This window comes from Larus michahellis, chromosome 1 (assembly GCF_964199755.1).
Source record: "Larus michahellis chromosome 1, bLarMic1.1, whole genome shotgun sequence".
Classification (NCBI taxonomy): domain Eukaryota; kingdom Metazoa; phylum Chordata; class Aves; order Charadriiformes; family Laridae; genus Larus; species Larus michahellis.
Genome location: NC_133896.1, coordinates 213,407,012 through 213,420,123, shown reverse-complemented (window position 1 = coordinate 213,420,123; position 13,112 = coordinate 213,407,012). Strand labels below are relative to the sequence as shown.

The following is a 13,112-nucleotide window of genomic DNA, read 5'->3' as shown; positions in this document are numbered from 1 at the left end:
AATTACAGTTATACCTGTAATTCTGAAAATACTTTAACAAATTGTTTTGGGGGGTGTGGTGTGTGTGGAATGCATGTCTTGCGCTGGATCCGTAAAAGACAAATCTGTGCAGTGATGTCTTGAGTTTTGGTCGTGCACTGGCTTTGGAGACATGGAGGGTACAAAACACTAAATTAGAGACTGTTCAGTAACATAGGGAGAACGTAACCAATAGTCAGAAAAGTGCCTGCAAGTCTGACAAACCATCATATATTTATGCCATAAAGCAGAAGCTGGAAAAAAAAAAACCCAAATTATGTCTGGTAATATTTTTTTCGTTGATAATTTGCAACTCTCGGAGAAAACAGCTGGTCACTTCCTTGATTAAATCCGTGTTCTGTGCGGCGATGGGGAAGCCCGGCTCTGCAGCACTGCTGCCCTCAGCAGATGTTTCTGTGGGGCCAGAGGGTGAAGCAACGGGAGCAGGACCATGGGAGCTGGGACCGAGCTTTTCCCAGGCGATGGATGGGATGGAAACTGGTGAGGTCCAACCTTGAGTACTCTGTCCAGTTTTGGGTACTCCAAGAAAGACCTGGAGGTGCTGGAGCATGTCCAGAGAAGGGGAATGGAGCTGGTGAGGGGTCTGGAGCACAAGTCTTGTGAGGAGCGGCTGAGGGAGCTGGGGGTGTTCAGCCTGGAGAAAAGGAGGCTGAGGGGAGACCTTCTCGCTCTCTGCAACTCCCTGAAAGGAGGATGTAGCCGGGGGGGGGTAGGTCTCTACTCCCAAGGAACAGGCCATGGGACAAGAGGAAACAGCCTCAAGTTGTGCCAGGGGAGGTTTAGGATGGATATTAGGAAAAATTTCTTCCCCGAAAGGGTTGTCAAGCATTGGAAGAAGCTGCCCAGGGCAGTGGTGGAGTCGCCATCCCTGGAGGGATATAAAAGCCGGGCAGACGTGGTGCTGAGGGACATGGGTTAGTGGTGGGTTTGTCAGTGTTGGGTTGATGGTTGGACTCGATGATCTGACAGGTCCCTTCCAACCTGGACCATTCTATGATTCTATGAAAGAGCTGCCTCCTTCCGCTTGGAGGGCTGTGGCTCGCCCTGCGGCATGGACCTCTCCTGCACCCACTGCCGTTGGCTGGCACGGCTTGGTCCTCTCCTCTCAATGAAGCGCTCACAGCAAGTCTGGGCAGCCGAGGAGCTTTCCTTCCTCGGAGGATTCTCTCCTCTGGGAATACTTGTTTGCATTGTCTGTCTCTCCAGGAATATGGATAGAGGTTACTTACGGAAATTAGCACAACATTGGAGCGTAAATTGCTGCTGCTCTTACTTTGATGAACTGCAGATGCTGGTGCTCCTGAAGCCCCTAAAGCCATGGAGCCAAGACTTTCAGAGAGCTGGAAGAAGGAGAGGGTTTATGTAGCCTGTGACTGGTGTCTTCTGGTGTTGGCATTTGCAATGCCAGCAGGTATCAGGTCTGTCTATCTACACGTGGCTGAATTGTTGCAGTTTTCAAATAACCCACAATATTGGCAGGTTTAAATTAATCAGTGAAACTTTACCTGTCTCCAGTGGAGGAGCTTCTACAGAACATGAGTTGTGAAAGGACAGTCATGTTGAGTGAAGGACGTCCTTAAAGTCGAATCCAGATGGCCTTCACTGATTGATACAGTTTTAATTACTCAATTTTGTTTGGTGCAAAAGGGGAGGGATGTGTAAACAGTGTGATTGCTTAGTTTGTTATTATGATGAGCTTGTTGGTGTCATTGGCTCGTTGGTCTAGGGGTATGATTCTCGCTTCGGGTGTGAGAGGTCCCGGGTTCAAATCCCGGACGAGCCCTCCTTTTTGGCCTCTTCTCCCAGGTGAATAATGACAGGACCAGAGGAAAGGGTCTGAAGCTGCGGCAGGGGAGGTTTAGGTTAGATAGTAGGAAGAATTACTTCACTGAAAGAGTGGTCAGGCACTGGAACAGCCTGCCCAGGGAGGTGGTTGAGTCACCATCCCTAGAGGTGTTTAAGAAATGTCCAGATGTGGCACTTCAGGGCATGCTCTAGTGACAGAGATTGTAGGGGGTTTTTTGGTGCGTGTATGGTTGGACTCGATGATCTCAAAGGTCCCTTCCAACCATGAAGATTCTATGATTCTATGATTATGAAGTAACCCAATCTCTCGTTATTCCAGCCCATTATAACTTTTTCCTGCCCGTGGGATATTTTGGCTTCTGCTGCTCATCTTGCAGACAGACTCGACATGGTATTTTTCTAGCTGACTTTAGGCGAAACCGTTTTGCCTTCCAGGGTGGTACTAAAACAACTGTTCCTATCTTATTTAGACAGCCCAACAGAAATATTACGCAGTCCTTGGGCCTGAGGAAAGCAAACAGAAGTTTCTCAGGAAGGAAATACCTGAAATCGGCAGTTAGAGCACCCAAGCCAGGGTGCCGAGATCTCTGGAGAGGTCTGGGAGCGACGGGGCAGACAGAATCATGCCCCAACGCTGGGTTGGTGGCATGGCCAGGAGATGGGATGGTTTATCAAAAATGGGCTGTGTGTGGGGACAGGGCAGGAGGGGTGGTGAGCACTGTCAGGACGGGACGATATGGGCCCAGGGGGTGGCGTGAGGCTGGTGGTGGTTGGTGGTGGGTTCTTCCCACCCCATGGCGGGAAATAAGTCTGTTTTGTTCTGTGGGAAATCTTTTTTGGGGGGCGAGGATATTTTTTAACGTGTTGGAAAGAGCAAAGCATTTGAAGAGGAAGAGACAGACTGAGAGAGCTGGGGGTGTTCAGCCTGGAGAAGAGAAGGCTCCGGAGAGACCTTGGAGCCCCTTCCAGTCCCTCAAGGGGCTCCAGGAAAGCTGGGGAGGGACTCTGGATGAGGGAGGGGAGCCATGGGACAAGGGGGAAGGGTTTTCCACTGCAAGAGGGGAGATAGAGCTGAGATCTGAGGCAGAAATTCTTGGCTGTGAGGGCAGTGAGCCCCTGGCCCAGGTTGCCCAGAGAAGCTGTGGCTGCCCCATCCCTGGAGGGGTTCAAGGCCAGGTTGGACGGGGCTTGGTGCTCCTGAAGCCCCCAAAGCCATGGAGCCAAGGCTTTCAGAGAGCTGGAAGAAGGAGAGGGTTTATTTAGCCTGTGACTGGTGTCTTCTGGTGTTGGCATTTGCAATGCCAGCAGGTATCAGGTCTGTCTATCTACATGTGGCTGAATTGAGGGGGTGGCACTGGATAATCTTTAAGGTCCCTTCCCACCGAAACCAGTCTGTGATTCTGTAAGAGTGGGACACCCAGGGTTTGCCCTGGAGGGGACTGGGTGGAAACAGGGATTAAAAAGGGTTTTGCTGCTGGTTGCAGGGAAGAACAAGGATGTTTGGAAAAAAAGGGGTGAAGCTTTGCTGAGAGGATATCAATAACCTGTTGTATGGAGAAGATGAAGGCAGCTAATTGCAATCAGTGATGAGGGAATTAATGGTAGTAAATAGATGCTGAGCTTGTGCCAAGGAGAGATGCCTATTTGTGGAAGAAATGTTTAATTGCAGAAGAGCCAGTGGCTGTACAGCAGTGTCACTGTGCTGGCTAATTCCCTCCCGTACCCGTCTCAAGCTGACGGTGGTGACCTGAAGAGAGATGAGTGTCTGCAGATGGATCGCTGAGGGCTTCCTCCTGCATCTGTTCCACCTTGCACAGCTTTGTCACGGTGATCCTGAGAGATGAGGGCATTTTCCAGGAAGCGGTGGCTGCCGTCAGAACAGGGGGGATGGCTTTGGCCCCGTGAGTTCTGCGTGGGCTGTTTCTCTGAACACTATTATTAGCTGGTTTGCGAACGTTTGCAGTTGGACCTTCCAGCGGAGGTACCCAAGGGCGTTGTTACTTCCTCTGAAAGCGTATCAGAGATCAAATGGTCCAATCTCTGGTTGTATTTACATTTTTTCTAGACTGTTTAATTTGAGTTAGGTGCAGGGTTTGTTGTTTGGGTTTTTTTTTTTTTTTTACATCGTGCAAGCTGTTTCATTAAAGGAAAAAAAAGTGTGTCTTTGAACTCCTGCTGATCTGTACTTAGTAGGTGAAGGTTTTCCAGTGGGACTCACCGGTTGGGTTACTTGTGCTCGGGTGAGGATCTGAGCCCATCTGTGCCGCAGAAGCCGTTTGCAGCCCCTCGTGTAAAGTGTGGTGGAAAACTGGCTGCCTTCAGTGAATATCTATTCCACTGTCTGCTGCAGACCCCACTGCTTCAGAGGGGATGATAATTTAACACGGCAGCAAGAGGACGTGAATAATTTAGTGGTGTTGGGCGAGACGCTTGCTTGAATGCTCCTGATGAAACTCCCTTCAGCTGGAATCTTCTACCTACGAAAACCGCTATGAAAATAGGCGGTTGGAGTTCCTTGGCTCCAGGGGAGGTGGGAAGATGGATGAGGTCCGTGTTTGCAATGCCAGGCAGTTGTGAGCGACTCCTTGATGTAACGAGAGTCGCAGGTTGCCGCCTTCCAGAGCGAGACGTCGTGCCCGGCCTCCGCACCTCCCAGGGAAGGAATTTTACTGCCACGGGAACTAGTTAAAAAAGAATAGGGAAAGGTTAAAATCCCAATTTGTTTGACAAGTTTGCCTTTTTCTAAACCAAAAAGGTTTATATGTGAATTTTCCACATGCATTTGTGAACAAGCATTCCGTGTGCAACGTGGAGTAGTGGCTGACAGTTGTCTGCATAGCAGATAACATCCAGCTGTACAGCGCGAACTTGTCGTATACAAATACTGTGAGTACTTTTATGACAGTGGAAGTGGTTATATACACTCACAACTTGCCAGGCTCCATTGTTTGGTAATTAGAGCTGGAAAACCGATGGCTGCTCTGCTCTTTCTGCCTTGCTCGCCGTGCTGCTGCTCTGTAGCCTTGCAAAATACCCGGTTCCCTTCCATTTTCCTCACCCCTCAAGGGGGAACGGCAACCTCTGTGTACCGTCCTTACAAGACCAGTTAATGCTTTTGTTTCCTTGGCACTCTTTTATTTGAAAACTGGAGTTTTTGGAGGAACCCCGAGCGAGGAAGTTAAGCTGAGTCCTTGTTTATATTAGTGAAATACGTAAACAATTCTTTTTTCCCCAAATGTAAGATTATTTTTTTTTTTTGGCTGCCCTTCCAGTGTTTATAAAAGTGAGTTATGTAAATGACAATTCTTATAATTAAACTGCTGTCTAATCCTATCCCAATAGCTGCTCCTGTTACAAAGCGCCGTGCTACTGGGGGCAATTGGCGGCGATGGCGTTAGCGCAGCTTTCCAGCAGTCTTGGAGATAATGGGACTTCGCAGGAGAAAATTGAAAGAACCTGAAATTAAACAAACAGAAATCTCATTAGAGAGAATCTCCCACGAGAAGGGAAATAAAATACTTGCATTGTTACCGAGTCGCTGGGGCTTGCAGGAACCTCTAGAGATTGTCCTCTCCAGATGGTCCTTTCCAGCCCTGCTCGGGCAGGGTCACCCGGAGCTGGTTGGCCAGGGCTGTGTCCAGTTGAGTTTCAACTGCCTCCATGGATGGAGACCCCCCACCCGCTCTGGGCAACTTCTGCCAGTGCTTTTGACCACTTTTAGAGTAAAATATCTTTTCTGATGTTTAAGTCGGATTTCCTGTATTCCAGTTTGTGCTGCTGCCTCTTGTCCTTTCAGAGCACACTGAGCTGACGAGGCAGTCGCAGCAGGAGAAGGTGTGGGACTGGAAAGTATCATTTCTCCTACAAAGTTTCATAAGCCATGTTTTTTAAATCTGTTGATAAAACCAGCCCAAGCTGCTTTTCATGGTAGGTGTCACTCCAGCCCTGCCTGGTCCGCTGTGGCACGTAGGCCTAAGTGTCCATGGATGATCTCCTAGGTGGTGGCACCCGTTGGGATGGCAGCAAGGTCCCTGAGCAGTCTGCTTTTAGGAAGAAATCCTTTACTGTAAGGGTGGTGAGGCACTGGAACAGGTTGCCCAGGGAAGTTGTCAGTGCCCCATCCCTGGAGGTGTTCAAGGCCAGGCTGGATGAGGCTTTGGGCGGCCTGGTCTAGTGGGAGGTGTCCCTGCCCAGGGCAGGGGGGTTGGAACTGGATGGTCTTTAGGGTCCCTTCCAACCCGAACCATTCTGTGATTCTGTGAGATTGCGAAATCCCATTAGTGGGAGAGAGCGAGCCCTGAGGGGTAAAGTGGGTGGGTGTGAGTTCAGAACAATGGCAGGAGGAGGGATGTAAAGATGGCATGTGTTGATAGCGCCCAGGCCATCATGGCCGTCTATCAGGACACTGATGGGTTAGAAGGGACTCTTTGTTCTGAAAGGAAGGACAGGTTGTAGCTATTGAGGGGTGATAATGGGGAGGTAAAGAGCAGGGCTGGAGGCACAAACCGACAGGATGAAGAGACAGAAGATTCCTGATGACTCGGAGAGGTGGGGTGGGAGGGTCAAAATGATGGTGTCAGCTCCTGAGGGGTCCAGCAGTCACCCCCCTAAGTCCTGATGTGCTCTGCCACCGAAGAACGAGTTGGGACAAGGGATGAGGACCAGTGTCGTCTTTGTAGAAACTGATGTAGCAAAAATCAGTGCCAGGCCTTCTGGAAGAGGAGGATGTTAATTAAACAAAACCAATTTTGCATTCTTTTAAAGCTTTCACTCACTGAAGATGCCACATGTTGTTTCCAAGTGGCCTGACGTGCAATGTCATTGTGTGTGCCGTGGAGGACAAGGCGTGCTGGCTATTAAACCCTCATTTACAATATCAACCGGTCACTAGGAACCCAAGAGATGACCTGGCTTTTGGATAGGTCTTTTTTTGTCTCCCTTTAGGGAGACAAGTGTTATTTTTTGCTTAATCTTCCATAAATCTTAGGCAAGGTTGCTGCCCCTGGCCTTTTTTTCTTCATTTTGGGTATTTTAACAGCCGCAGCCTGTTTTCCCGTTGAGATAACGGGGAATGGCCCATGCCCTCTGGTGGAACCTCCTGACCATTCTGTTATCAGTGCAGGGTCTTCTGCTGATTAAATCGCTTGCGCCCTTATTCGGGCTTTTTCTGGCCTTGATGCACACAACAAATTCCTCGCTATTTACTGGCTTGATTGCTGTTGATTGGGTGCTTGGTTATCAACACATGCCATTCTTGCAGCCAGTGCTTTACGCAGTTGTGCCTCATCCTTAGCCTTCGCATTACAAATGCCCACGGGTTGTCATCGGGGCTGCAAGAAATCTGGGCAAAATCACTTCAATACCTGTGTCTCATGGCCTGAATGCTGGACGGACCACTCGGATGAGCATGGTTTGGGGTTATATGGTTGTGAAAGTGTTAATATGAATAAACTCACTCTTGTTTTATAATAACATGACCTTTCCTTCCTATAATTTAAACTTTGCCAGAGCGTTGATACGTTCATTGCTATAATAATAAGCACAGGCTAAGAACAAGATGATCACGTAATATTTTGGGAGATATCTCTTAGCCTGGTTTCATTTTTCCTTCTGAAGTCGAGTCCAAAGGCAGTATGAATACGATGACTATCCTGGGTTCTTGCTCTCTGTGGTGGAGATCAGCGTGACAAATCACTGCAGAAAAGGCCCAGCCCAAAGTTCTGAGCTAATTTTGCAATAACTACCAAGAAAACTCTTGCAGGGTAGGAGAGGAAAACCAAATCTGCGCAAATCGATGTTAGGGCATCTGATAATATTTAAAATAATTATGCCAAGTTCCTCTCCCTTGCCAATTATAATCAAGAAAAATTACACAGATGAAAACTGCTTCCCCCTGGTTGCTATGCAGTGCTCGGACAATGTTGTGGCCGCGCTATGAAGTGCTGTTAGTCACCTTCCGCCCCCTTTTGTCCCCGAAGGTGTCATGGAAGGAGGGAGGCTTCCTGGCACACCCCAGCAGGGAAACACTGACTTCACCCCCTGGGCAGCCACCGTTCCTTACGCCCTGCCCGCCATGGCGTTGTCCCTGGCTGCTGCTTCGGTTGCTCTGTGTTGATATTCCAGATGTTTTTCCCAGGTCCAAGCGGTGGCTCAGTGAGCCCAGGTGTCCCTTATCTCCACCAGATTCCTATGTCAGCTGGCCACGAGCAGCGCAGGGGAGAGGACAGCCCTGCTGTGCTGGGAAAGGGAGAGCTTTCTTGGCTTGCTCACTGCTTTGGGTCACCAGTTTGCAGGGCTGCTGGGCTCTCCTGGCTGTATGGATGGCCACGAGTTCATGAAGAATAAACTTCACGAGGTTTGTGAAGCAGCAGGACACCAGCCCAGCCTCTTCAGGAATGCAGAAGTGTCTCCATCATCGTCCAACCACCTTGCCGTTATCTATCAGGAGGAGCAGCGTGTCCCAGACTTACTTTTTTCTTCTTCAGCTAATGAATGCAGAACCCCAAAACTTTAGACGGAGCCTCATGCCCCAAGCGCAGCCTTTGCCATGCTGAACCTCATGGGAAGGGTCTTGTCTAGACCCTGGTTTGGTCATGGGAGCTGGTGTGGGGACACAGCTCCGTGTCCAGCAACCGGGGCACAGCGGCTTGTCAGCGGGGGGAGGAATTGCTCTTTTTATGACCTTTTATGATTTTTTTCTGCTTCTTACAAACATTTTATGTGTGGTGCTCTCGTAGGGAAACTTGAAAAAGTCTGATTTACTCAGTTCTGGATAACTTTTTTATTTTTTCAAACTGAAGCCAGCAAAGGATGGATGGGCAGCAATAGGGGTGTGGGATAATTTGGACTGGAGAGAGAGAAAATGGATGTTAATGGAATTTGGTAGAGACGGCCAGATCTTTGCATTTGGAAATAAATGCAGGGAGGCGCGGTGGGTCTGGTTTTTCCAAAGCTAAACTGTTTTACATTTTCTCCTGGATTTTTTTTCCCCACAACTAAACAAAGTAGAAGGAGGAGATTGTGCATCATAGAATCATAGACTGTGTTGGGTTGGAAGGGACCTTTAAATGCCATCTAATCCCACCCACCTGCAGTAAGCAGGGACATCTTCAACTAGATCAGGTTGCTCAGAGCCTCATCAAGCCTGGCCTTGAATGTCTCCAGGGATGGGGCCTCCACCACCTCTCTGGACAACCTGGGCCAGTGTCTCACCACCCTCGTTGTAAAGAACTTCTTCCTAATGCCTAATCTACACCTACCCCTCTAAATCATCATCATATTACCACCAAACCTATAAATGCAGCCCAAATTATGCCAGTTCCAGGTCTGGCAATATGTGTAACCCACAGAATTGCTGTGATACAAGACATGTTGTCATTGATCAGAGTGTCCTAAGAAGAAGTCACCAAAGAAAACGTGACCCCGAGCCCCAGTGGTGGGACTTGGGGGTGGGTGGGTGTTACACCCCGAGGGAGCGGAGCTTGGGGCTCTGTCCTGTCCGTGCTGGGTCCACCTCACATCACCCCGGTGGGTGAGTCTTGTTTGTAGATGTGGACTCCTGCTCAGCCAGGTTTGCACAATGGGGAGTTTCTTATGGTGGGATCTACATTGAAGCATCGACAGCCATGGACAGTGAGGGGACAAAGCCAGCCAGGAGCTGCCGGGGTGATGGTACCTGCCCCATCTGTGGTTCTTGCTGCGCACTGTGCATGCCCGTATGCTGACCTCCCGCTGGTGCTGTTCTGCAGCAGGAGATTGTATAGCACATTTTTTCCCCCCATTCCATTGTGCCATCTGTCCTCTGCCTCTGCGGTCCCCAAAGCGTGGTTGGCTTTTCGTGTCAGAGAGCCCATTTTCAAAAACCTGCTTTTGGAATTAAACCGGGTGCCTCCTCTTGATAAATACGGATTGTCTGTGGGCCACCAAAGGCCACCTCGGAGAAGTGGGGTGTCTGAAAGGCCTTAGTGTCTGATCCGCTGCACGTGTCGGTGGCGGGGCTGAGGGTGCAGGTACCGGGGACATGCACGGCATCGGCATGGGCTGCCCGCAGCGGCACCAAGTCACAGACCGAAGGACCCATTTGGATGGTTTGCTCAAAAGGTTTGAAAAAGAGAGGCTTTTAGGTAGGAACGAACCCTGCTCTGATCAGGGCGCACACTGGTGCCGTACCAGCAATAGAGGGCTGCACCAGTAGAGCTGCCTGTGTCACAGATTTTAGGGTTTATCTACCAGTTTTTAGCCCAGCGTTGGAGATTAGGAGAATGTTCTTCTTAAACAGCTCTAAAGGATAGACCAGACCTGGAATTTTAGGGCCGTTCTAGTTTTTAAGATTTTTTGGTTTGTAGTTTTGAGGGTGTTTGTGTTTGCTCTTTCCCAGTGTGGGGGTGGGGGCTCTGGACTCGGGGGTGGTAGGGCATGGCAGATGGTGCCTGTGACAGTGGCGGTTATCCGTACTTCATCATTGTTATCAGCAAAGTGTAACTGGATTTGGATTTGGGTCTTTGCTCTCTACAACTCCCTGAAAGGAGGGGGTAGCCAGGGGGGGTCGGTCTCTTCTCCCAAGGAACAGGCCATGGGACAAGAGGAAATGGCCTCAAGTTGTGCCAGGGGAGGTTTAGGATGGGTATTAGGAAAAATGTCTTCACTGAAAGGGTTGTCAAGCATTGGAAGAGGCTGCCCAGGGCAGTGTTGGAGTCACCATCCCTGGAGGGATTTAAAAGTCGGGCAGACGTGGTGCTGAGGGACATGGGGTAGTGGTGGGTTTGTCAGCATTGGGTTGATGGTTGGACTCGATGATCCGAAAGGTCCCTTCCAACCTCGACCATTCTATGGTTCTATGATTAAAACCGTATAATCTCCCTAGTTCACAGAATGGTCTAGGTTGGAAGGGAGCTTTAAGATCATCCAGTGCCACCCCCTGCCCTGGGCAGGGACACCTCCCACTAGCCCAGCTTGCTCCAAGCCCCGGCCAACCTGGCCTTGAACCCCTCCAGGGATGGGGCAGCCACAGCTTCTCTGGGCAACCTGGGCCAGGGGCTCACCGCCCTCACAGCCAAGAATTTCTGCCTCAGATCTCAGCTCAATCTCCCCTCTTGCAGTGGAAACCCCTTCCCCCTCGTCCCTTGGCTCCCCTCCCTCATCCAGAGTCCCTCCCCAGCTTTCCTGGAGCCCCTTGAGGGACTGGAAGGGGCTCCAAGGTCTCCGCGGAGCTTTCTCTTCTCCAGGCTGAACCCCCCCAACTCTCTCAGCCCGTCCTCCCAGCAGAGGGGCTCCAGCCCTCCCAGCATCTCCGGGACCTCCTGGACTCACTCCAACAGCTCCGTGTCCTTCTAGTCCAAAGGACTAAATGCATGTGAAGGTGATAGTCGCCTGCACAGGATGGTGAGCAAGTGCCCCGTTATTCACAGCAGATACAGCGTCTGTAGCGGCAGTGTGAGAAAATCCATCTACTTTTCCTATAAAAATGCTTTTCTTAGCTCGGGAGGATCATCTTAGAGTTCGGGTTGAGCTCATACGTAATTTGGACTCTTGTGCTTAATTCCTAGGAGTTCAGTATGAACTTGGTTTGATTTTTTGGGCATGAGACCTTTCTGATGGGAACTGGGCCAGGAGCTCTTAAACTGGTTTCGTGACGACCTCGGAGCAGTCACCCCTGGGTAGTTCTTAATCATTATCTGCTCGTAGTGAATCTGCTGCAGCCTCTGTGGAATAAAAGGGCTTTGTTTCATGCATGTCATACAAAGATCTCACCTTTGGGCGATTTTCGATGCTGGTCTCTCGGTGCTCGTCTGTGGTCGTCGTGGTGAGCTGTAGAAGGGATGGATCAGCTGCGTTTGGTGCTTACATGGACACAGGCACGCAGCAAAATTTAAAGTGTTAGTGTTGAAACGTGGAAAAATATGTGGAAAACAAGCCAGAAAAATCGGTTTCGTAATCAGGAAGAAGGCTAACTTTTTTAATTGACGTGTTACATAAACATACGACTCTTACTGTCGAAACGTCCTCGCTAGACCCTGCGCCAACACTAACAACTTCTGAGTGAGAAATGAAGCTCAGAAATAGGAGGTAAAATACAGTGCAGCCCCCCCGCGCCCTGTTGGAGGGTCATCGGCTGTGAGACCTGCCCCGGGGCGGGGGGGGCCAGGGCGGTGGAAAGGCTTTTCCAAACCCAAGAAGCTTAGTGAGAAAACAGGTGGGCAGATGTTTTTGGTCCAGGCTGCCTAACGCGGGTGTCCTCTCCCTCAGCAGAGTTCTGCCGCATTGACAAGCCCCTGTGCCACGATGAGGACGAGCAGCTCAGCTTCGAAGCCGTCCGCAACATCCACAAGCAGATGGACGACGATGCCAACGGCAACGTGGACGTGGAGGAGAGCGACGAGGTTGGTCCCGTTACGGCTCGTGCTGATGGGGCGGGAGAGGGGCTGAAATGCCGGGGTGCGACCCCTGAGGCCGTGGGCCAGGGGAGGCAGCGTGCCACCCTGAGCCAAGTTTCTGATGCAAACGGTGTATTTCAGAGCTGTAATCTTTAGTCTCTGTGGTGTTTCCTCTGCTCTGGGCCTTCCTCGCCACTTAATCTTTTTCTCCACGCAAGGTAACACCAATGTATTCCAATACTAAAAGAGAAGGAGATTGGTTTACGTGATTGTTGTTATTATTTCATTCCTTTTTTCATTGTGGGATTGGGAATCTGAATTCTGCTGGAGCCTCTGTCGCTGCAGAGCGAACCCACTGGCGGCTGTCTCCTTCCCGTTTCAGTCTTTACTACGTTCTTCCACCAACCCAGCGGAAAGCGTTACAGTGCATGGACTGCTGAAAACAGGAGCTATTTTTTGTTGTCTTGGCCTCAGAGATTTTAACTGATAACTTTATGGAAGAGAAATGAGGTTGTTCTTGTTTTCTTACATAAGCACCAACACAAATAAGCGACTAAAAATTAGAAGCTATTAGAAATAACTACTAGAAAAGGGAACGCTGTTTATTTATAGTGGTGCCTCACTTGCAGTGGATGCTCCTTTACAAGGCTGTGACCAAGGTGAGGGATTCTGTCCTTTTATAAGGAGACTGGCACCTAAATAAGAAAGTCTTATGGGTAAGTAGGAGTGGGGCAGTGATGGTCCCCCTGTACGGGGCACTGGTGAGGCCCCACCTCGAATGCTGTGTCCAGTTTTGGGCCCCTCACCACAAAAAAAGACCTGGAGGTGCTGGAGCATGTCCAGAGAAGGGCACCGGAGCTGGTGAGGGGTCTGGAGCACAAGTCTTGTGAGGAG

The 13,112-nt window shown here is 50.0% G+C and overlaps 1 protein-coding gene and 1 non-coding gene across 29 annotated transcripts in view; both read left to right on the top strand.

Annotated features, from left to right (window-relative positions):
- Nucleotides 1-13,112, top strand: part of STIM1 (stromal interaction molecule 1) — a 112,645-nt gene that overhangs the window by 29,980 nt on the left and 69,553 nt on the right. For 20 of the 28 annotated variants that reach the window (XR_012585177.1, XR_012585179.1, XM_074571981.1 and 17 more), the window contains one exon: nucleotides 12,091-12,224. Coding sequence is in view for 25 of the 28 variants with exons in the window: in XM_074571981.1 (XP_074428082.1) it covers nucleotides 12,091-12,224 (134 nt within the window). In the remaining 3 variants the exon portion in view is untranslated. The remainder of the gene's footprint in view (nucleotides 1-12,090; nucleotides 12,225-13,112) is intronic. The other 8 variants (XR_012585180.1, XM_074572063.1, XM_074572000.1 and 5 more) reach the window with 1 other exon arrangement.
- TRNAP-CGG (transfer RNA proline (anticodon CGG)) lies at nucleotides 1,751-1,822 on the top strand. Its single transcript has one exon. It is a non-coding gene; the product is annotated as a tRNA-Pro (tRNA).